Raw genomic sequence first — 20,658 nt, forward strand, 5'->3', positions numbered from 1 at the left:
ATATATATATATATATATATGTGTGTGTATAAATCATCAATATACTACATGATACCCGATCTCAAACGACTCAAACTTTTATTTTTCTCTCTCTGGATAATGCTTGAATAAATAAATAAATAAAAATGGAGAGAAGTTTATGCTGTATTGAGAATGAGAAAGTCTTGACAGTATTGATTGATGGTAATCTGGGATGTATTTAATTTAATGTCTGATATACATGAAACTTGACTGAAGGGGATGTAAACTATCTGCATTTGAATGTATGGGAAAAATGGCAAAACAAAGGAAGCAGAGATGTGTATGTGATGTAAGAAGAGGAATGAACGCAAAATAGGAGGAGATATTGAAGTGAAAAGTGTTAATGGTAGTTGAAAACTTTTTGTCAGATTGTTAATAGCAGAAAGCAAGAATGAATTATGAAAGCTCATGTGCTTGATGTAGAGTGATAAAGACATAAGTTGAAGATAAATTTCAATAAAAATAAAGTACTAGAATTTGAAAGGGATTTAAATTGGATCCATTCTAACAATCCATATAGAGTAAAAGCCTGATGGCCCCAAAAGAATGAGAAATTAAGAGTTTGATGGAAAAACATGGATAATATAAATTAAACTGAATAACTAGGTTCTACTATATATGTGCATTAAACATTGAAGGCAGAATATAAGAGAGGGCAATAAGCATACAAGTAGAGAAGGGTTTTTAAGTAATGGAATAACTAAGTAATCTCTTGTGAGACTTGCATATCAAATAAAATATAAAGTTGAAGAGTAAGTAGCTGAAATGAATTACTTGAGAAAATTACTCTAATGTGAAGAATAGATGGTGAAAAAGCCAGAAGTGTGTGAAAAACTTGGTATCATTTCAAGTAAAGACAAGAACCAAAATATAGAAAAGGAGATCAAAAGTATTAACCTAAAAGTACATTAGCCACAGTTCTAGTATCATAAAGTGAAATTACTGAATTTGAATGAGTTGAAGTGCAAAAGGATGACTCTGGTTATACAGTTCTGGGATATGTTAGAGGAGTGAGTTGGGATGAGAGGATTAGATTATGCAAAATGGACATTAAATGGAGTCTCATCTATTGCAGCCATTCTGTCAAGGGTGAAATAAACATTGGGAGATAAATCTTAGCATTATAATTTATATATTTATTTTATCCTTTTTTTTTTTCACAAAACAAAACATTTCTCTTATTTTCAGTGTGAGAATGGATAAAGACTGCAGAGTCCTATTTTGTAATCAGCAGCAATTCAGGAAAGTTTTTACCAGAAGAAATGCACTGAGCAGATTAAAATTTTTGGTGTATTTTGGCAAAGTTCTACAGAGATCAGCCTTCAGTGACAAACATCTTGTTGATTTCCTTAGTGATTTGTCCAAACACTCTTTCAGTCTCCATATTGTTTTTTGTCCTTGCAGACCTTGGCTGGCCACTTTTTTTTATTTTCATCTCCAACACTGTTTCCCTGATTTTGTCAATTACATACATGCTTAATTGTGTGCTGGATGCATTTCTACCTAGACAGTCCCTCCTGAATTGTCAAGTTGACAAAAAAAAAAAAAAAAAAAAAAAAAAAAAAGTTAAATGGTAATAAATAAATAAATAAATAAACAAACAAACAAGCCTCTAAGATCTTAACCCTCTGTTTACCCTGAATAATGAATTGCTGACTGTATAGGTATTATTGGATGAATATCTAGGGCCTTTAGCTGTGATTTTTCTGAAAATAAGAAATGTTACCTTTTGTGGAAATGACAAGAATTTTTTTTTTTTTAGCCTATCCTATAGTTCTTAAGAACAGCCATCAGACATGGCTTATTCTTGCACACATACTTTTGTTTCTCCACTCATAACTGTGTGATCCTAGATATGCATTACAGACTACCACTAAAGCAACTTACCTCTAGATGTCCACCCATCCTCATACTATTTTGTTCTTAATCACTTTCTTTCATACACCATTTTTTTAAAGTCAATATTAAGTTATCAGTCCATCAGTTAATGACTAATTTCACTGATATTTAAGAATCTGTTGATTCATGTAATGCCAAGCCTGCAACCTAGAAAACTTTTAGACAAGGTAAGTAATGCAGTTATAAAGAAAGTAATTAGTATTGTGAACCTGTTTATTGAGGATGAACATCAGGCACACAGGGGACAGTAAGTTCTCAATACACACATAAATTCAGAGTAAAAAATGTGAACAACAATAACTTTAGTGGGAATTGTAAGGACTAGAAGACTTTGTAATCAACCGCTCTTCTTCCGCCTTTGTAATGCTAATATTCAAGAGTAACAAAATAGTCTCACTTTTTATATATAGATGTGCAGCGATCAGCAATGTGTCCCATGGAGTTTCAACAAGAAAAGACTCATTTTAATAAAAATAAGAAAATTAGACTGGGCCTCAGATGAACCACTAAATGTGAATTCCCCTGGACTTCGTTGTCCACTTTTGAGGGAAAAGCAACACACTGATCACTTGTAATAATAAAACTATAAAAATAAATGAGCCTTTGATCATCTCCAAGAGTAGCATCAGCTGGTCAGCTCACAAATCTTCATCTCCACAACAACAAAGGGATGACTGTGCAGGTACTGGTTGAAAGATCAATTATAGTGACCTTTTCGGGAACCCCTGAGGTGAATGGTTTCCCGGGCACAGGGGGAGGGGTGGAGCAGCTCTGAGGTACTTTGAGTAGACAGGAAATCCTGGTCTTAGGGTGGACACACTTATTCATGTGAATGAAAGTAATTCTGGATTGCAAAACAAATACCAAGTTCATGTCTCTATCTGATTCTTCAAGATTTCCTTAAGAATGATGATGACTACAGAACAGATTTCATGTGGATACTTTTACATTTTAACAAATACAAATAACATCCAGAGCTACAACTACTCCACCCTTCCGCCTGATGAATACTGTCATCTCCAATCTCCTCCTCCTCTTGAACCTTAACTAAGGGGATGAGCAAGTTGGCCAGGATTTACACCTTCTATGCACCCTCCTATTATCACTCAGTAAAAACTCCACCTTCACCTGCTTGCCACCTAAGCATATACACACACACACGCCAAAAGTGGAGGAAATTTTACCTCGACTTCTGGAATACCATTATCTGTCCTTTCTCCTGCTACTCAGACTGTACCAACCAATACCGGAACAGTCTGTCATCTGAATGTAATGTCATCTACTTCTTTATTTAATCACCTGAATTTGAAAAAAACTCCCACGACAATTTCATAAATGTGTTCACAATTCTCCTCTCTTTGCAACACCTTTGTGCTGATGACCACATCAGTCGCCTTTAATGTATTTCCTTTCAGAGCAGCATCTTTAAGCTTTTAACAGCAATGCTGAACTGTAACTGTCATCAACATGGAATTACTTTATCAAAAGAAAAATTCACATTAAATTTTTCCATGTTCATAGAATTATCAATGTATTCTCAAACCAGTTCTTGGAAACCTAGACAATTTATTTAATTACCAATTCATTGCAGGTAACTATATCCAAATACAATATATTTAGGTCATCAGCACAAAATGAAAGTAAGTGTAAGGTCATGTACAGCAAAAATTACACCTATACCCCTAACACCAAGTCTGCCACATCAACTAAGTCATCTTGTTTATTCAGAAGCTCATTTGAAAAAAATAATAAATAAATAAAAAGCAACTCTTTCACACATCACTTCAATCAAGTTTAAGAATAAACTTGAAAAGGAGAAAATAACAAGAAAACAAAATGATAAAAAAAAAATTGTTTATCAATAAATAATATTGATAAAAAATATTTCCACAAAATTCAATTAAAACAAGATGATTCACAGAAAATCTCATTTCACATGTTTTGAAATTTGGTCATGTTCTCACACTGTATATAACCTGATTGTCTGTTATCACTATCTGTACTTGGCAAAGAACAACTATTGACACTTTGTAGTTGAACAGGACTACATTTAATAAAGCCCTTGCAAACTTTCTCAGTAACACTTCAACATTCAAGGATCTACTGGCTATGACCATCCTACAAGTTGAGAAATTACCATACTGAGAGTAATGGTAAGCTGTCTCCTAAAATTCTCTCCTCCACATCACTCTAGTGCCTCTGATAATTTATGTCTGGTACAAAAGTTATCAATCAATTGATTAATGAAGTGATTAATTAATCGTAAAAATCAATACATGTCAATAAATAAATCAAGGTTTTGGTTCAAGGAAAACCTCAAACAACCTCTTCCTTCTCCAATAAGGGCAAGTTTGGTAAGATCCAGAGCACAAGACAGTAATCCTACATGCTTCTTTCCAAGCATGTAACATTTGCTTCAAGGCTCAACCATTCAGTAACTGTCAAACTATACTGACTCGATTTTGTGAATTTGCTTACAAGGAAATCCCCACTAAAGGCCTTTCACACGATTTTATTTGCTTCCCGCAAACACATGATGTAACATAGTTGTTGCCTGGAGAGCCCAAGAGGGTGAATAGCCAGGCTGTAACTGTAAAGCCCCAGCACCAGTCTACACCATGGTGTATGTCAGGGGATCATGGTAGTGGGTAGCAGCAGCAGCAGCAGCAGCTTCGGAGGGAGAGACCAGGAGTGGGACAGGCCGGTCTAAGCCACCATCTCACATTGGCGAGAAATATGCCCAAAGCCACCGCACATGTAACATTTTGGGCAGTTGCGAGCCATATGGCCCTTCAGGTTGCATCTGAAAATGCATATAAAGGCATAATCAACTCACATGAAAGTTTGCAAGTTCTGATTTTCAATCATGGAGATTCCAAGAGTGGCATCCAAGCAGGGTGGCTAAGATATGTCATCTCGAGAATACCAGTATCAGCAAACTTAGAAATGCCTGAAGCATCAAAAATTTTTGCCTAAGTGTGCATTCTTATTACTGGTCTCTCCTAAACTTTAACCCTTTTGCAGCAGAGCTCAACACTGGTCGATGAAAAATTATAATGTATTCACAATTTTTTTTCTCTTTTTTTCTGGGTTGATTCCATCCCCCCATCAATACTGGTCATCAATATTTCACTGAATGTGAAGTGACCACCAAACACATAAGCAGATCTGGCCATTAGGCACACATGAAACAGTGAATCATCTAACTCAAGAAATCTTACTCGAAATAATTACTAGAGCGACATTCATGAAAAATTATGTTTAATTGGCAATATCAACTATGACAATATATCTTGCAAAAATACTTTTCAATGAAGTTATGTGTAACATATCAAGGTGTTGATCAAATTGTATAGAGGCTATTCATGTAACTATTCAGCACTGTTGCCCCCCCATTTTTAATCTTAAGTGTGAATATCAGTCTGTTACAAATATGGCAGAAAATTTTGCTTTGATAGTATTCAATTACTCCATATGTGGCCTAAATCTATGATATTAAGATCAAAAGACTAAAAAGCATAGCTTTACATTTAATTAATTTTAAAGTACCTTTCCTGAAGACCTGATAAAATATAAAATTATTAATAATTCACTTATTTTTTCCAAAAACATGCAGCAAAAGGGTTAAGAAAATTGACTGAAGCAATGATATATATATATATATATATATATATATATATATATATATATATATATATATATATATATATATATATATATGGTTTTTTTTTTACTGAGAAAATACTAATGAATAAATTCAACCTTGAATAATTTCTAGTGTACTTTGCTGGTAACTTCAGTTATGGTCATAAGCAACAAATTTTGTCACATATATCTACACTTCTGAAGGCTAGTAAAGCAAGGTTAAGAAAATACTTGTGTTACGCTATCATAACTTAACAAACTGATCTGTATTTATCTGAAACTGATAGATACCTTAAGTCTTGAGCATAATATACTGCAAATACACATATGCTATCATACATTTGCATGCATGTAAGCAGTTATCTGAGCCTACGAAAAAAAAATTTATATGCTGCCACTCAGCCAATGTTCTAACTACAGTTGTTGATAGCAACTGTAGTTACAGCTTCAGGTGGTTTACCATGCCATGCATGAGGCCTAAGGATATAAGGCAACCACCCACTTCAAATTAACACATCCAAAATTAGAGCCTGCTGCTGTGAATGCAGTAGTCTAACAATCATCTTGTAGACCACCCACACATACACAATACTATCATACAGGTTATCACCTCATGATTGTGTTTCATTTGATTTTCAATCATCCATAACTTGTATAATCTTGATTGTGATAAAAAAAAAAAAAAAAAAAAAAAAAAAAAAAAAAAAAAACATTAATATTAAAGGCCTAGTGGAAACTTTTGCTACCAATTAGATAACCCCACAAAACACTTAATAATAATCTTTAGCAAATATAATTGAGTGTTTCAAGACCAGATTAATAAAAAATAGTGCTGTTTCAAACTATGAAGCTTGTTGGGACAGATCACCAAAAAGCCAGGGAACCAAAATCAGTGTGCAGTGGAGGTGGTGTGTAGTGTACTAATAATTCACATCATTTTACTGTGTTATTGTCAGTGATGCATAGTGCACTAGTTCTTTAAAATATATAACACTAAACATTCACATGCACAACACATGATTAGCCATGTGGAAGGAACACAGTAATAAAACTAAATAGTGATGGAATCTAAATTGCATTCATCTGACAACAGATTCTTTTTTTTTTTTCTTGAGATAAACACACAAGAACAACCTTCTGACTTTCCTCCTCTCCACCATCCTTCACTCCCAAAAACATCATCACCTCTCTTCCCATTTTTTTTGAGAGAGAGAGAGAGAGAGAGAGAGAGAGAGAGAGAGAGAGAGAGAGAGAGAGAGAGAGAGAGAGAAGCACTTCAGGATAAACCAATCCACTGTCTGCCAAAAAATTCTGTAGCATTGCAAAAATGACAGCAACAAATGCATCAATCATGCACAGCACATGTCATATAATTAACCAAGCTTTCAGCTTTCATTAATTGTGTAACAAAGATGCAAATTTTTCTTTCATCATCCAACCTAGCCAGGAATTGTCTCCCTTCTTTAATTAAGTAAGGGGAAGAGAATACTAACTCAAAACCCTTCACATCAGGTTAATTACATTATGGTGGGGGGCTAATAATCCTCTCTTGGATCAGGTCAAATTTTAACATGAGGGAGAACAAACAAGATTTAGGTGATAAAAGCTGTCAGAGCAAACCATCTTATAACGAGTTGAAATAATACCAATCAACCTAAGTGGAAAAATACATACTACCAAACCTTTTGCCTGAATAACCTAATCAACCATACTAGAGATAACCCCAGGTCTAAACCAATTGTTGTTGCTTTCAAAGTATGATTATGTACTTTACCCACAAAAATTGTCACACGGCTTATTATCCTAATCTTGTGAATCACCCTATTACACTCTACTTCCACAGCAAAGCTCAATCAAAAGCCTATACTGGTTTGCTCCTGCCCAGATGCAGGGTACTTCCTTCTGACTGCCTGCAACCATTCTCCATTCCCCTTTATCCCATAAACTTCTTGCTTGCTGCACACCCTTACTCTCTCATGCAGTGCTTTCACACATATTCCATTTCAGGAATGGCCTCCCATCTTAATCATTCATAGCACACCTATGATCTTTTCCTCTACTAATTCCCTGCCTTCCATTCTCTCCACAAAATCTATGTCCCTGTTGAGCAACTCTCAAAATAGCTGTTCTGTTTAACTCATTTTTAATTCTGTCTTTCCATGTTACTCAACAAACACTCCTCAAATGCTACATAGTCTTCATTACATTCAACTATTTTTTCACTATACCCCTGTTCAGTGTTTTAGCACCAAATAACACAATGGACAGCATTATTCCCCAATTTCTCTAACATTTGTATTATATCCTAAATTAAGAAATAATTTCAGTTCCAGAAATTTTCCAGAAAAAAAGACAAAGTAACAAAAGGTTAGAAATATATGAAAATATATTAGGATGCATCTTTGTCAGATGTAAGCTTACTATACATGTAGATTGGTTCGTACAAAATTTATCTTGCATCAGAAATCCAGTTATAGCTATGAAAGACATAATGGAAGTTCAATTTGAACCAACATACAATACACCTGTCAACTCCAAGACAGGTCTTTAAACCCCACTCCAGCAACACTCCCGTTTTCCCTGCCCCAAACAATATATCACTCTCACCACCCTATGCGCACTCGGTACCTCAGTATAATTTTTTTTCCCTTGGTACATACTTTCACATTTAAGCAAAATGTTATATGCTATACTGATAAGACTTTCTGAGCTATAATCACTTTATTCATCAAAAGCACCTAGCAGACATTCAGATCAGACTCAGATCTCAACATAGTGGTGAGCAGCAAAAATATCCCTAAAATAAATCAAATAAAAACTGTTCATTAATGTATTTCTTTATAAAACATTTCATTACTTTTTCAATTTATATTCTCCATACACTCTCCTTTCGTATCACTTGACCTCACTTTTGAAACTATCAAGCAATAAGATATTTTTATGCATGAAATTTACCTTGGATTCAACATCCATGCAAAATTGCTGGTAATAAAACAAAATTTTTCTAAATGCCCGCTTTCTTTCCAGTCTCTCAGTAAATAGTAGAACAACATGGTTGTCAACATAATGACCCTATCTTTATGCTTGCAGATGTTAACATTCTAAGCCTCAATATGTAGGAAGTTTTCCACTTGTCCCAGCTTCTAAAGGCCGTTTCACACTGGAGGCAACACACGCAATGCATGAGGCGCGAAGCTGCGTGGCTTAAAATTGCCTCGGTGTATTTCCATTATGAGTGTTCACACCAGATGCGAGACTTGGGACAGATGCCATCCACACCGCGCGCACTGATTCCAAGATCGCCAGGCAGGCAATTCTTCTAGCCATAGTATTGGTGACTTATGCCCCTTGGGACTCCTGCCTTTGTGCTTTGGTCTCCAGAGGTATACCTTTTTTTTTGACCGCACAAACCTGACTCCTAACCTCTCCCTCCCTCACTCATTGTCCTTCACTGTGAACTGATGGATGTCCTGTAGTTGGTGTCTTGTTCATTGAATGATAGGACTTCAGAGAACTGAGCTTGAGTCAGTCTGAAATACTGTCCAAATTTCTTTCATTCATTTCTAGCTCTAAATAAGATGATGCTATTCACCACATTCCAGTTGTTTTGTATTTGCTTGATATACCCAATTCTTTTTCCTCTATTATTCAAGGCTAAAGATAACATTAATAACTCCATTCCTCCACATTTGGAACTGTCAAGTTAACAAGCCTTCACCACAGCAAATGTCTCACCTAGCATTGCACCCACTGTGAACATACCCATAGCAACCAAAGTCAGCCCAACTCTAGTGTATCGTCTCTGGTGTGAAACAGCCTTAAACCTCCATACATAAAAACTTGCTCTTTCCCATATTCACTTCAGCTTGCCTCTATTATATTAATCTGATTGACATTGCCTGATATGAGGAGTCCCACTTTGGGGAACAAAATACATTCACACCATCTCCTTTAGTCACCTCTGCAAGTTTCTCAACTACATGCAATGTGACAGACCTGCATCCCTAATTATTCAACATGTATAAACTAACCATCTACTGGCAAACCCTGCTTAACGAACGTTCACACAACAAAATTTCACAACAACAAACGTTTCCTTTTATTACCATCTGCTCATATAACAAACACCAAACTTATTGTAACAAAATTTTTTCCAAGTTTGAAAGCCCCGTCGTATCACACAATCCAACAGGCTTTTGAATACACCAGCGCCTCTCGTGGACAAAATGCGCACTACTCACTCCCCCTACCCTTCCCTACTCTTTTCAGTTCAAAACAATAACAGCATCCAGTATAGCAGCTCATCTTCCCTTGGTCAACATGCCACCAAAACACCCTGCAACCAGCCCTACAATATTGCCTAGCATTGCTTATAAGACTAGGAAGTCTTACTCTCTAAGTGAAGCTTGATATTATTCACAGACACAAGAGGCGAGAAAACATTGCTTGCCACAATGGCTTGACTCCATCTAGTGTCTACTATTTTTAAGTCAGCAGACTCTATTAAGAAGGGTGGTGAGACTGTATCTTCCTTGCAAGCTAAAAGAACCACCCAAACTCATGACTCTGCAATGGATAAAATGGAAAGCCTTGTGGAAATGTACGCAAGTTTTGTATGCGGTACAATGGTACGCCCATTGTTTACATTCCACAGGTTGCTGGCTAGCATCTTTCCCACTCCACTCTCTCCTTACATAAATTTAAGATCAACATTATAAAGCTACGTACATACATAAATTAGAGTACATTATAATGACTTACGTCTTAAATCAAACTGCTTAAATGTTTAACTTCATAATTTTTACTTTCATTAAACCTTTTACTGTACTATGATGCACTCTTGCTTTGTTTACTCACAATGGAAGTTTTCAAGTCAGGGGTCAAACTTATAATTGTTTCGCTTAATGAAAATTCACACAACGAATGTTTTTTTAGGAACGTAACCCGTTCGTTAAGCGGGGGTTGCCTGTATTTGGCTAACTTGTGATGAATGTAATGTAAGAGCTGCATAATATATATATTTCTAGTTCTTTTCTTCAAAGGATGACAAGGATTCATTCACAGGTGGTGTGCATTACCTTCGTACAAATAGTTATGTTTCTGAAGATTAGTGATGAATATGACAGCTATGGGGAGCACACAAAGCTCTTTGGCATTCTACCTGGGAGGGAATGTTAAAAGAACTGTACATCCCTAAAATGTTTCCATTTCATATCTCTACATCCTGTTTCTGGCAACAAATAAAGCTTACGAAACACTACTCATAGTAGGTCTCAATGCAATTAAGGGGCTTTTAGGACATCACTATGTCATCGTAACCAGCCACTAGCATCATATAATACCATAACTAAGAAAGAGGCATTAAGATTCCAAAGAAAGTCAATTTGTCCCCAAACAATTTTTTTAGGTTTGCTGATTAACTTTAAGCAACAAGCATTCCCCAAATAGTGTGTGCTGCAACAGCATTTGCTGACAATATTTTCACCATCTAATTTTCTGCACACTAATAGCACTCCTCAAGCAATTAATTTTAACTCAACTAGGTTCTTGATCTTTTAATCTGTACAGTGTGTGCTACATATTTGTACCTCTAAGGGTGCATCCATTAGGTTGAACAATGTCTATCAAACAGTTACCACATCATAAGGTGAAGCAGGATGATGTCAAGAGCATTGAAAAATGGGAGGTTGATATGGCAACAAACAGATGAAGTTGTATACTACAGTTTCTACTCTAATTACCAGGCCAAGACTGGTAGTGTGTTCAAAGCTGATGTCCACTGGGGAAAGACAGGTCATGCTACAATGTAAAAAAAAAAAAAAAAAAAAAAAAAAAAAAATGTAAATAACTTCTCAAACCTATAATCAGTAAAGCATACGAAATAGAAACTGGTACTTCAGAGTTATTGGAAAGAAAACTGAAAGGTGTAAATTCATAGCATGTTCTATTCTTTGAGAACTGTGGGTGTGGTAGCCATAGCCATGAGATGTGGGATGTTGCTAGATGCACAGCCAACCATTTTATAGACCATACAATTATTGTTTACCTAAAGATAATTGTAATGTAAAGAAGTACTTATTTATTACACACACTATAGGTATGAGGAAAGTGTATTTGAATGTATGAATAAATACTTTAAAATACAAAAATAAAATTCTGCATCCCTAGTCTAATACCATAAGGTCTGAGAGGGAGGCAGGAAGGCAAAATCAGAATCAAATTGTATGGTAGCTGCACTTTCGTTCATGGCACAGCAACATGCAAACACATTTTTTTCATTTTACGAAGTAAATAAAAAAAAATATGGGAAAAAATGTAACCTAACAAGTTCCCCATCTCTGACAATGTAAAACACAGTACAGATTAATTACACAAGTAAGTCCAACTTGTCTAAAATTTCATTGTTCCCCTGAAGATATCCCAGAATCCAAATTTCAAACCCATTCAGGCTCAGCAAAGGAACAAGTCCCAAGCACGTTCATGATGCCAAGAGCTTCCATTCTTGCCATATGACTAATAACACAAAATCCTGGAGTTGTTTTGCGTTCTACATCTGATAATGAGAGAATATCTGATATCTGGGGCTTCTTTATATTAGAATGTACCATTATCAGTTTTAGTTACCAACATCCAACTCCACTAAAGTTTTGAAACAGACAAAATATTTACTTTTGTGTAAGAAGTCATACTAACAATACTGAGACATTTATACTGAGACATTTGTTTTTATTTATTTATATTTTTTTCTGCTAAGTTGTTCCACCTACACAAAACACCAGCATCATCATATCCTTACCAAAACAGTAACTACTACTGACTTAGTATTCACTTTTTTCTGTAGTTTATCATATATAAATCATATTCATTGTATGCTGCACCTAAAGAGAATCCCATTACACATGCTCCTCTCTCACTGTTTGAAATAGTATCGAAGTTCTAAATCACATTCACTGTATGCAACACCTAAAATAATCTGTATGATGATATTTGCTTGTCAGTGTTAATCATTCATTTAGCATCCAATCAGGTAATTCCAGATCAGGATAAACTATACCTTTTAACATAAATATCCAACAATGTCAAAGATTTCAATAATTCTAAATCATATGGGTAACTATTCCTTTTAACATATATATTCACTAATGTCAAAGATTCCAATAGTATCTGCATAATCATCAGCCTATTTCATTCTACAGCCATCCAAGAACTGGTAGAAGGCTTCCACAGACAACCCTAAAATATTTCCATCTGCCTGAAATTTGAACTCAGGTCCTCTCAGCCATGGTTACCCCTACACCATCAGATAAACGTATGTTCATCTATAAAAACAAAACCACATCTAATATCAGATGACAAGCTCAAAATCTTACCAGTACCTTTCTTAGATAGATAGATAGATAGATATATAGATATCAAATAAGATTACTAACACAAGATCCCATTCAAAAGCAACATTTATTCATCATTCTTAAAAGTTCCATTAGCAAGTTGATAAAGATTCCCAACCCAGTCTTGCTGTAAACTAGATGACATCAGATACACTAGTAATCAAAACAATCCTATGCGTGTATGCATGAGCACTTGTTTTAAACTTTGGGATTCACTTAATTAGTTTGTGAGGATTGTAGGTGTACAATTCAAGGTGTGGTGAGGATAACAAAGAAAAAAAAAAAAAATTATATATATATATACATTTATATAAACACAAAATATTTAAAATGAAGTGAACAAAAGTACTCCTTACCTGTAGCAAGTAGTGTCAGACTCTCCTTGAGGGCAATCTCGGGAAATGTGGCCTCCTGCACCACACACGTAGCAGCGCTTCTCATTCTCCTGCTCTCCTCCTAAGGGGCATTCCCGGGAGATGTGCCCGATCTTGCCACACACATAGCACTGTAACATGAAGACCAGTATGAGGAATCTTATATTGATGAAACCCTATTTTTCGTATCAAACATGGTGTTACCCCACAAAAGAGCCTCATGTTGTAAAAATTCACATAATGAAAAAAATAAATAAAAAAATAAATAATAAATAAATAAATAAATACATACATATTTTGTACCATTCTAAACCTCATTCTTGATTGTGGGCAAGACTGCAATTCAATTTCACTGATCTGTTAACATTTGAGGCCATCATCATAAATGGAAAGACAAGACTAATTGTTTTGTTATATTGTTAATTGTATTTATATTTAGTCTTTATTAAAAATTCATAGCAAAATGATAATTTATCCAATATCTTTAATGAAAAAAATTTCCTCAGTTCAATTTCTATTAATGATCCACCTACAATTATGTAAGAAGAGATAAGTAATTGTCATTCTACTTTACAAGTATTCTAGTTTGATTTGCAAGTGCTTTATTTCAGCAGTCATAATAATATAGCTTTAACTCAATTTATGTACAGCTCACTCAACTATATTGTTTGACTAAAAACTAATGTCATACACCCTAGATTTCAATATATAAAGCTTCATTTATAGCATTTTGTCAACCATTTTAGTTGGATAAACACACCTGGCCTTCATTGACTTAAACATTGGCATGTCAAAAATCTCCCATGAAGATAATAGCAATGTATACATACCACTTCAACATCCCTTGCTTACCACACACTATCATACTAAGCTAGCTATCACATTGACTTTTTTTTCTTTTCAAACCACAATTATTATAATTCCTTTCATACTTTTCATTTCTAGCACACTGATTCTCTTTCTCTTGACCATTCATCTAAACATGGTTGAGCTGCAGGAAAAAGGTAGCAAATCAAAATTTTTCCAGCAATCCCTTACTTCAGCTTGCTTCAATCTTAAAAGACTTTCCTCCTCTCCTTTCATACAATTCATTGCTGCTTACTGAAATTCCCAACATAACCTCACAGTTCTAGTCACCACTGAAACCCAACTGGGCAACTATACTGACATCCATTACTTTTCATCACTACCAAATTCAACATCAATTTAACATGCATACATCTAATTTAATACTTAGTTCCTAGTTACTTTGTATTTTCCATAAAAGGACCTAAATGATGCAAAATAAATGATTGACACCTATATTAGAACTTTCCTCTCAATCACATGGCAAACTTGCATTCCGCTCTCTATTGATGGGCTTTACCTTACTCACCACTTCACCTGTAAGATAATAACAATGTCAATTCAAATACTACAGTATTTACCTTGGCATTGCGGTTCTCACTTTTGTTTTCTGTACATTGACGTGAAATGTGCCCACTCTTGTTGCACACATAGCAAGTGCGCTCTGGCTCAGGGCAATCTCTGGCTATGTGGCCCATCTTGGAACAGTTGTAGCATGAGGCTGGAATTATAATTTAACTTATGACTATGATGCTTTCAATTTGTGTGCTAATATTAAACAGATACTGGATCTACTCACTTTTAAGACTGAATTCAACATAATGTATTATGGGAAAGTGTAACCAAAGGTTAATATTTAAATTTCTCTTCAAACAGTGAAGTAAAGCCTGGTACATTGCTGTATTCTATTTAGTCATAAAAATAAAGCTATGTACAGCAAACAGCTAGTTAAGAAAAATAAATATAATTATATAATTATCTGCAAGATGTTCAGCATTTTGCAAATCTGTTTTAGGTAAACTTACGTTCATCAGAAGAGTGTTCACAATCTTTGGCAATGTGACCAACTCCATCACAGCGGTAGCAGTGATCCTCCTCCTCCTTGCAGTCACGGGCAAAGTGCCCTGGGCGGTTGCATTTGTAACATTTTTCTGTAAAAAGTAAATAAAATAAAAATAAAACAAAACAAAAAACTGAATATATAAATAAGTAAATAAATAAATAAATAAATATAAAAAATTTACTCACAAATATTTTGAAATAAATATGTTCAATAAGTGTCAGACAATATAACTTCATTTAACAAAACACATTGTAATCAAATCTTAATATTGTACAAATAACATCAACTGACCTCTGGGTCCACCTCGTCCCCTGGGTCCTGGACCACTGCCCATGGGACACTCCCGAGCAAAGTGGCCCATGCGGTTACATTTGTAACACTTTGAGCCAGACATGTCACCTCAGCAACAGACTCCTCACAACACCACCTCTCTCACTCCTCCTCCTCCCTACTCGCTTGAGTGAACCTGAAAATTACAATTCATTATATCTGGTGGCTGCATCATACATTGAGAAAGTTCAAAGCAAAGGTAAAAGTATTCAATTAAAAACACAAAAGATCTGTACTGTAGCTTCGAAAGCTGAGTTTGTATTGGTGTACTAAACTATTATAGTTGTATTTTTGATATTTGAATAAGAATAACCATTCACATGCCTATGAACAAACTATCAATGATTTCAAACAGTGTTCATCTATATGTGAAGGCACTGTGCTGTTTTGTTGTTTGCTCCATAGTGTGATGCTAGATGTCTGAGTAGTGCAGTCTGGTGTAGTTTTTGGTTCAAAAGCCCCCTTGTATTTTGTTTACGTATGAGTCCGAACTTAAACATTTTCATATGTATGTATATGTATGTATGTATATATATATATATATATATATATATATATATATATATATATATATATATATATATATATGTGTGTGTGTGTGTGTGTGTGTGTGTGTGTGTGTGTGTGTGTGTGTGTGTGTGTGTGTGTGTGTGTGTGTGAGCTCATCAGTTATGTAAAGCCCTCACAATGCAGACCAATACTCATGCTGGCCCTGTGTGCATTATGGTATATGGTCAAAAACTTAGAATACTTTCCAAAGCATTTTTTCTTCAGTAAATGTAAAGGTTTCTGTCACATTCTGGAGAGAGAGAGAGAGAGAGAGAGAGAGAGAGAGAGAGAGAGAGAGAGAGAGAGAGAGAGAGAGAGAGAGAGAGAGAGAGAATCCCTTACTAAGCTTTAAAATGCCAAATTTGTAATTTTTTTCTCTATACTTTGCATGCATTCCTTAAACCCTGTTATTTTCACAACAGTACTTTTACAAACCAAGATTCAGAATACTTTAAAACCTATTTGTGTAAGAAACAACATTGTACACAGGTTGTCAAAATTAGTCACGTTACTGCATGCACGTTAGATAAAAATAAATAAATAAATAAGAAAGAAAGAAATAAAATATGAATGTGATGCTTTGAAAAACTAACCCAAAATTTGCAAAGGAACACTGTTACATTTAACTCCTATAGCCTGTCTGTGCTTCGGGGGAAATTTCACATTTCACACAATCAAATCGATATTCAGTTCATGGATGCATTTCACTCACTAAATCGTACCTACAAGCTTCAAAACTAGAGTAAAGAACATGAACCTGTTAAAAAAGAAGAAAAGAAAAAAAAAAAAAAAGTCGCACGCATTAGAGGAAAACTACGTCTTGAATGCTTAAAGAACTAGTCTTTAAACTGCTTCGATCCAGGCATACACATCCAACAAGTAGTAGTTAATGTCCGCCGAATGTGCCCAGAACAAAACACACACCCGCGGCACCCGCCACCCACCACTGAGGTCATGAGGTCCACACACACGTCCGTCCACCCACCCACCAACCCCCACATACATATCAATACATACAGAAATTCGCACATGACACCCTCCCCCCACACACACACACCGCAGTGAAGCAGAATGATGCACTACATGCGTCACTGGAACCCCTGAAGCGTGTCCACCAGTCGATGCCGTCCCGTCCATGGCACTGGCGAGGGGGCTGCTCTCCCTCTCCTCCGCCACCACCACCACCTTGTGCATCCACTCACAAACCACACACACATACACACACACACCACACTCAGTACCGCAAGGGGAAGCCCAAGCCGTAGTGACAGACGTGAAGTGCAGTACAAGAGAAGAGATGCGCGTGTGTAACGCTCTCACTCACACGCGCGCACATACACACCGTGACCGCCGCCCGGCCGCCGCCACATGCACCACACCGCCATTACCGCCTGCACCACACCACCACAACCACACACGCCTTCCACCATCACTGCCATCACCACACGCCACAGCCCGCCACCCTCACGCCCTGCCTACCTCCAGCTCGGCTACCACACATGCAATTCCCGCCGCCAGGAACACCCGCACACAATTCTGACCTGTGTTGTTTGTTCCTCCGCCCGCGTCTCCCTCAGGTACTGCTCGCTGATTGGCCGTTGGTTCGCGCTCCCTGATTGGTGGGCCGCCACCACGAAACCTGATTGGCGGAGGGATACTTGATGCACACGGCACTGAGTCCTGCACACGACACGCTTAAGGTTCCCTCAAGCTCGCGCACCTTGTGTCCGCTTCATTCCGTTTACTATTTTCTTATTCGATTCTTTAGAACTGGGTGTTTTCTTCTTTATTTTCGATATTCATTAAAACACAATATACAATGGTGTAGGTTGAAGTAGAAAATTTATCGAAAGTAAAGCGCAAAGTACAATGATATTGAGAATAGTGTATGCTTCAAATCATACTCTATTCACAAACTGGACCTTAAATTATGTATATAGATTAACTACACAATGATTTTTCTATAACTGAGACGCAAGTAATAATAAAATTATGTTCTTGCATGTATTATGCGCCGATAAAGGATTAAACCAAAGCCAATCCGAACAAAATTGCAAAAAATAAAAATCATTTTCTTTCAAACATTCTGGACCAACGTAGAAAACTTGACGGTGTCCGAGCTTTTAAGGGTTTCTAAAATAAATGCATGGTTTTGTGCTTATTCTCTCTCTCTCTCTCTCTCTCTCTCTCTCTCTCTCTCTCTCTCTCTCTCTCTCTCTCTCTCTCTCTCTCTCTCTCTCACACACGCGCGCACATACTTTTTTATATATTTTTATATCCGTGAGGATATTTCCTTAAATTTTAACTGATTTTTTTTTTCTCAGGCGTGAAATAAAATTAGTGGTACAATGACGCGTCTGAGGTGTATCACACTCGCACTTGATGAGCTTCTTCACTAATTTGGCAGTGTGAGGTATCCGTGGCGTGGCTATGGGAGGGTGGGGTGCGGGTTAGGTTGTCCACCAAGGGTAACACTTTTTTGGGGCGAAACTTTAGGTCCTCATTGTTCTCAGTTTTGCGTTATTAGGCCTGTGCGTAGAGATGGTGGTGACAGGTCACACACACACACACACACACACACACCGCATAGTGTAGTGGTTAGCACGCTCGACTCTTGAGAGGGCCCGGGTTCGAATCCCGGGAAGCGGCGAGGCAAATGGGCAAGCCTCTTAATGTGTAGCCCCTGTTCACCTAGCAGTAAATAGGTACGGGATGTAACTCGAGGGGTTGTGGCCTCGCTTTCCCGGTGTGTGAAGTGTGTTGTGGTTTCAGTCCTACCCTAAGATTGGTTTATGAGCTCTTAGCTCGCTCCGTAATGGGGAAAACTGGCTGGGTGACCAGCAGACGACCGTGGTGAATTACACACACACACACACACACACACACACCATACACACTTGGAGAACTCCAAAATTAACACGCTTACACACGCTACATTTACCTTCACTACACATGCACACATATTACAAATGCTCAAAGATACTCCATATATTACTTGTAGTGCTGTTAATTATTGCATATCAAATAATTAAATGAGGGACTATATTGTTATTTTCTCACGCCTTTGAGATATTACATAGAAAACTGAGCAATGAAAGGGAAACTAAAATAGACATTGTTTTTCACTAGTTTTTTTTTCACCACCGCCGTCTCCTCCTTCTCCTCCACCATTTCTATTTTCTACACTGCAAACAACGCAACAGCAACAGTAACAACAACGACAACAATCAAACAAACAATGATGCTATGACAGGCCAGGCCCACTCCCGATTCCCGACTTCACGCGACACACACACACACACACACACACACACACACACACACACACACACACACACTTGTCCATCAACTTCCGCTTACCTATGCACACATCAGCTCAGTAGTGTGCTTGTTATACCTGGGAATGATGCTAATGACGACAGATACTGACGAGATGACACACTGGAGGGCAGGAGGGTGTCCTTTTGATTGTTATTCATAAACACTTTTCACACCATCACCTGCGAAAAGTTGACCCTGTTCTGATCTTACAGGAATAAAGACACTTCACTGTGCTCACCTATATCAGCTATTGTCTCGTTTTGAGCTGATAAAACAATAATTCAGGCAAAATGGACTCTTCTCTACGGAGGAAGATATCTCGGGCGCCCGCCATCTTGTTCCAACCTGCTGGTTCCAGTACCTTTTCACATATTGCTTTTAGGCGGGCTCACACGTGTCAATATGCGGAGGGCAAATGATAATGCTACCCGTTGGAAGTGTTGACAGAGCCCCCTAGCCGAAGCACGTTCACACCAGAGTGGCTGGGAAGTATCGGCTGGTTGGCGGGAAATTAATGTAAACAAACAGCTACCCAACGCGATGTCTTCCTCCAGTAATGATCCCGAAGCGGTAGCTGCATTTCTTTTGGCTTTCGGGAAGCTTCAACGGAAAATAAAATGCCTGTGGATACGTCCCTGGCTAAGTAAAAGAAAAAAAGGAGTGTCTACCATACTCTTTTACCTGAGTTGAGCTTGGGAGATCCTGGCATCACGAGACAGTGGATACACATTAACAGGGAACAGTACCATAATCTGCAGCTTGTGACTCCCCATATCAAGAAGGAAGGTATCTACATGAAGGATGCAGTGACTCCTGGTGAAAGCCTAACACTTACGTTGCGTTATTCAGTCTCTGTATTATGTTCTGGAGGTTCTGTAGATACTTCGTTGTTTTTTAAGTGTTTTACCTTGTATCTGGTAAATCTATTACGTTTATTGCTGTTTTATACCTAAATGAGGGCCAGGGTTTGGGCTCAAATTTACACCTAGCGCATTAGCGAATTTTTTTTTTTTTTCCCCAAGCTATAACTGTTTCCATCATTTCAAAGAATCGTTTGTGTTCTTTAAAGTGTCACTAAGATATTGAGTCAAGTATGTGGACTATGAAATGTTTTTTAGTCCTGATAAAGGTAGATACTATAATGTTCCTTTTATTTGTTTACATCCCCAGTAGTAATGGCCTAACTCATTCCATAATGTTTTAAAAGATAACTTAGATTATT

General features: G+C 36.9%; 1 protein-coding gene across 5 annotated transcripts in view; it reads right to left on the minus strand.

The window, feature by feature from the left end:
* The window catches only part of LOC123503878 (CCHC-type zinc finger protein CG3800-like), a 33,317-nt gene extending 15,505 nt beyond the window's left edge, over positions 1-17,812 (minus strand). Inside the window, exons 1-6 of one of the 5 annotated variants that reach the window (XM_045254028.1) lie at positions 17,657-17,810; positions 15,528-15,702; positions 15,199-15,324; positions 14,755-14,894; positions 13,310-13,458; positions 2,120-4,723 (exon numbers count right to left, since the gene is read on the minus strand). In XM_045254028.1, coding sequence (XP_045109963.1) covers positions 4,627-4,723; positions 13,310-13,458; positions 14,755-14,894; positions 15,199-15,324; positions 15,528-15,630 — 615 coding nt within the window. In that variant the 5' untranslated portion in view covers positions 15,631-15,702; positions 17,657-17,810 and the 3' untranslated portion in view covers positions 2,120-4,626. Of the gene's footprint in view, positions 1-2,119; positions 4,724-13,309; positions 13,459-14,754; positions 14,895-15,198; positions 15,325-15,527; positions 15,703-17,356; positions 17,382-17,594 lie in introns of those variants that run through there. The other 4 variants (XM_045254024.1, XM_045254027.1, XM_045254025.1 and 1 more) reach the window with 4 other exon arrangements.
* Between the last annotated feature and the right edge of the window lie 2,846 nt (positions 17,813-20,658).

Source organism: Portunus trituberculatus, chromosome 14 (genome assembly GCF_017591435.1).
Source record: "Portunus trituberculatus isolate SZX2019 chromosome 14, ASM1759143v1, whole genome shotgun sequence".
Lineage (NCBI taxonomy): Eukaryota > Metazoa > Arthropoda > Malacostraca > Decapoda > Portunidae > Portunus > Portunus trituberculatus.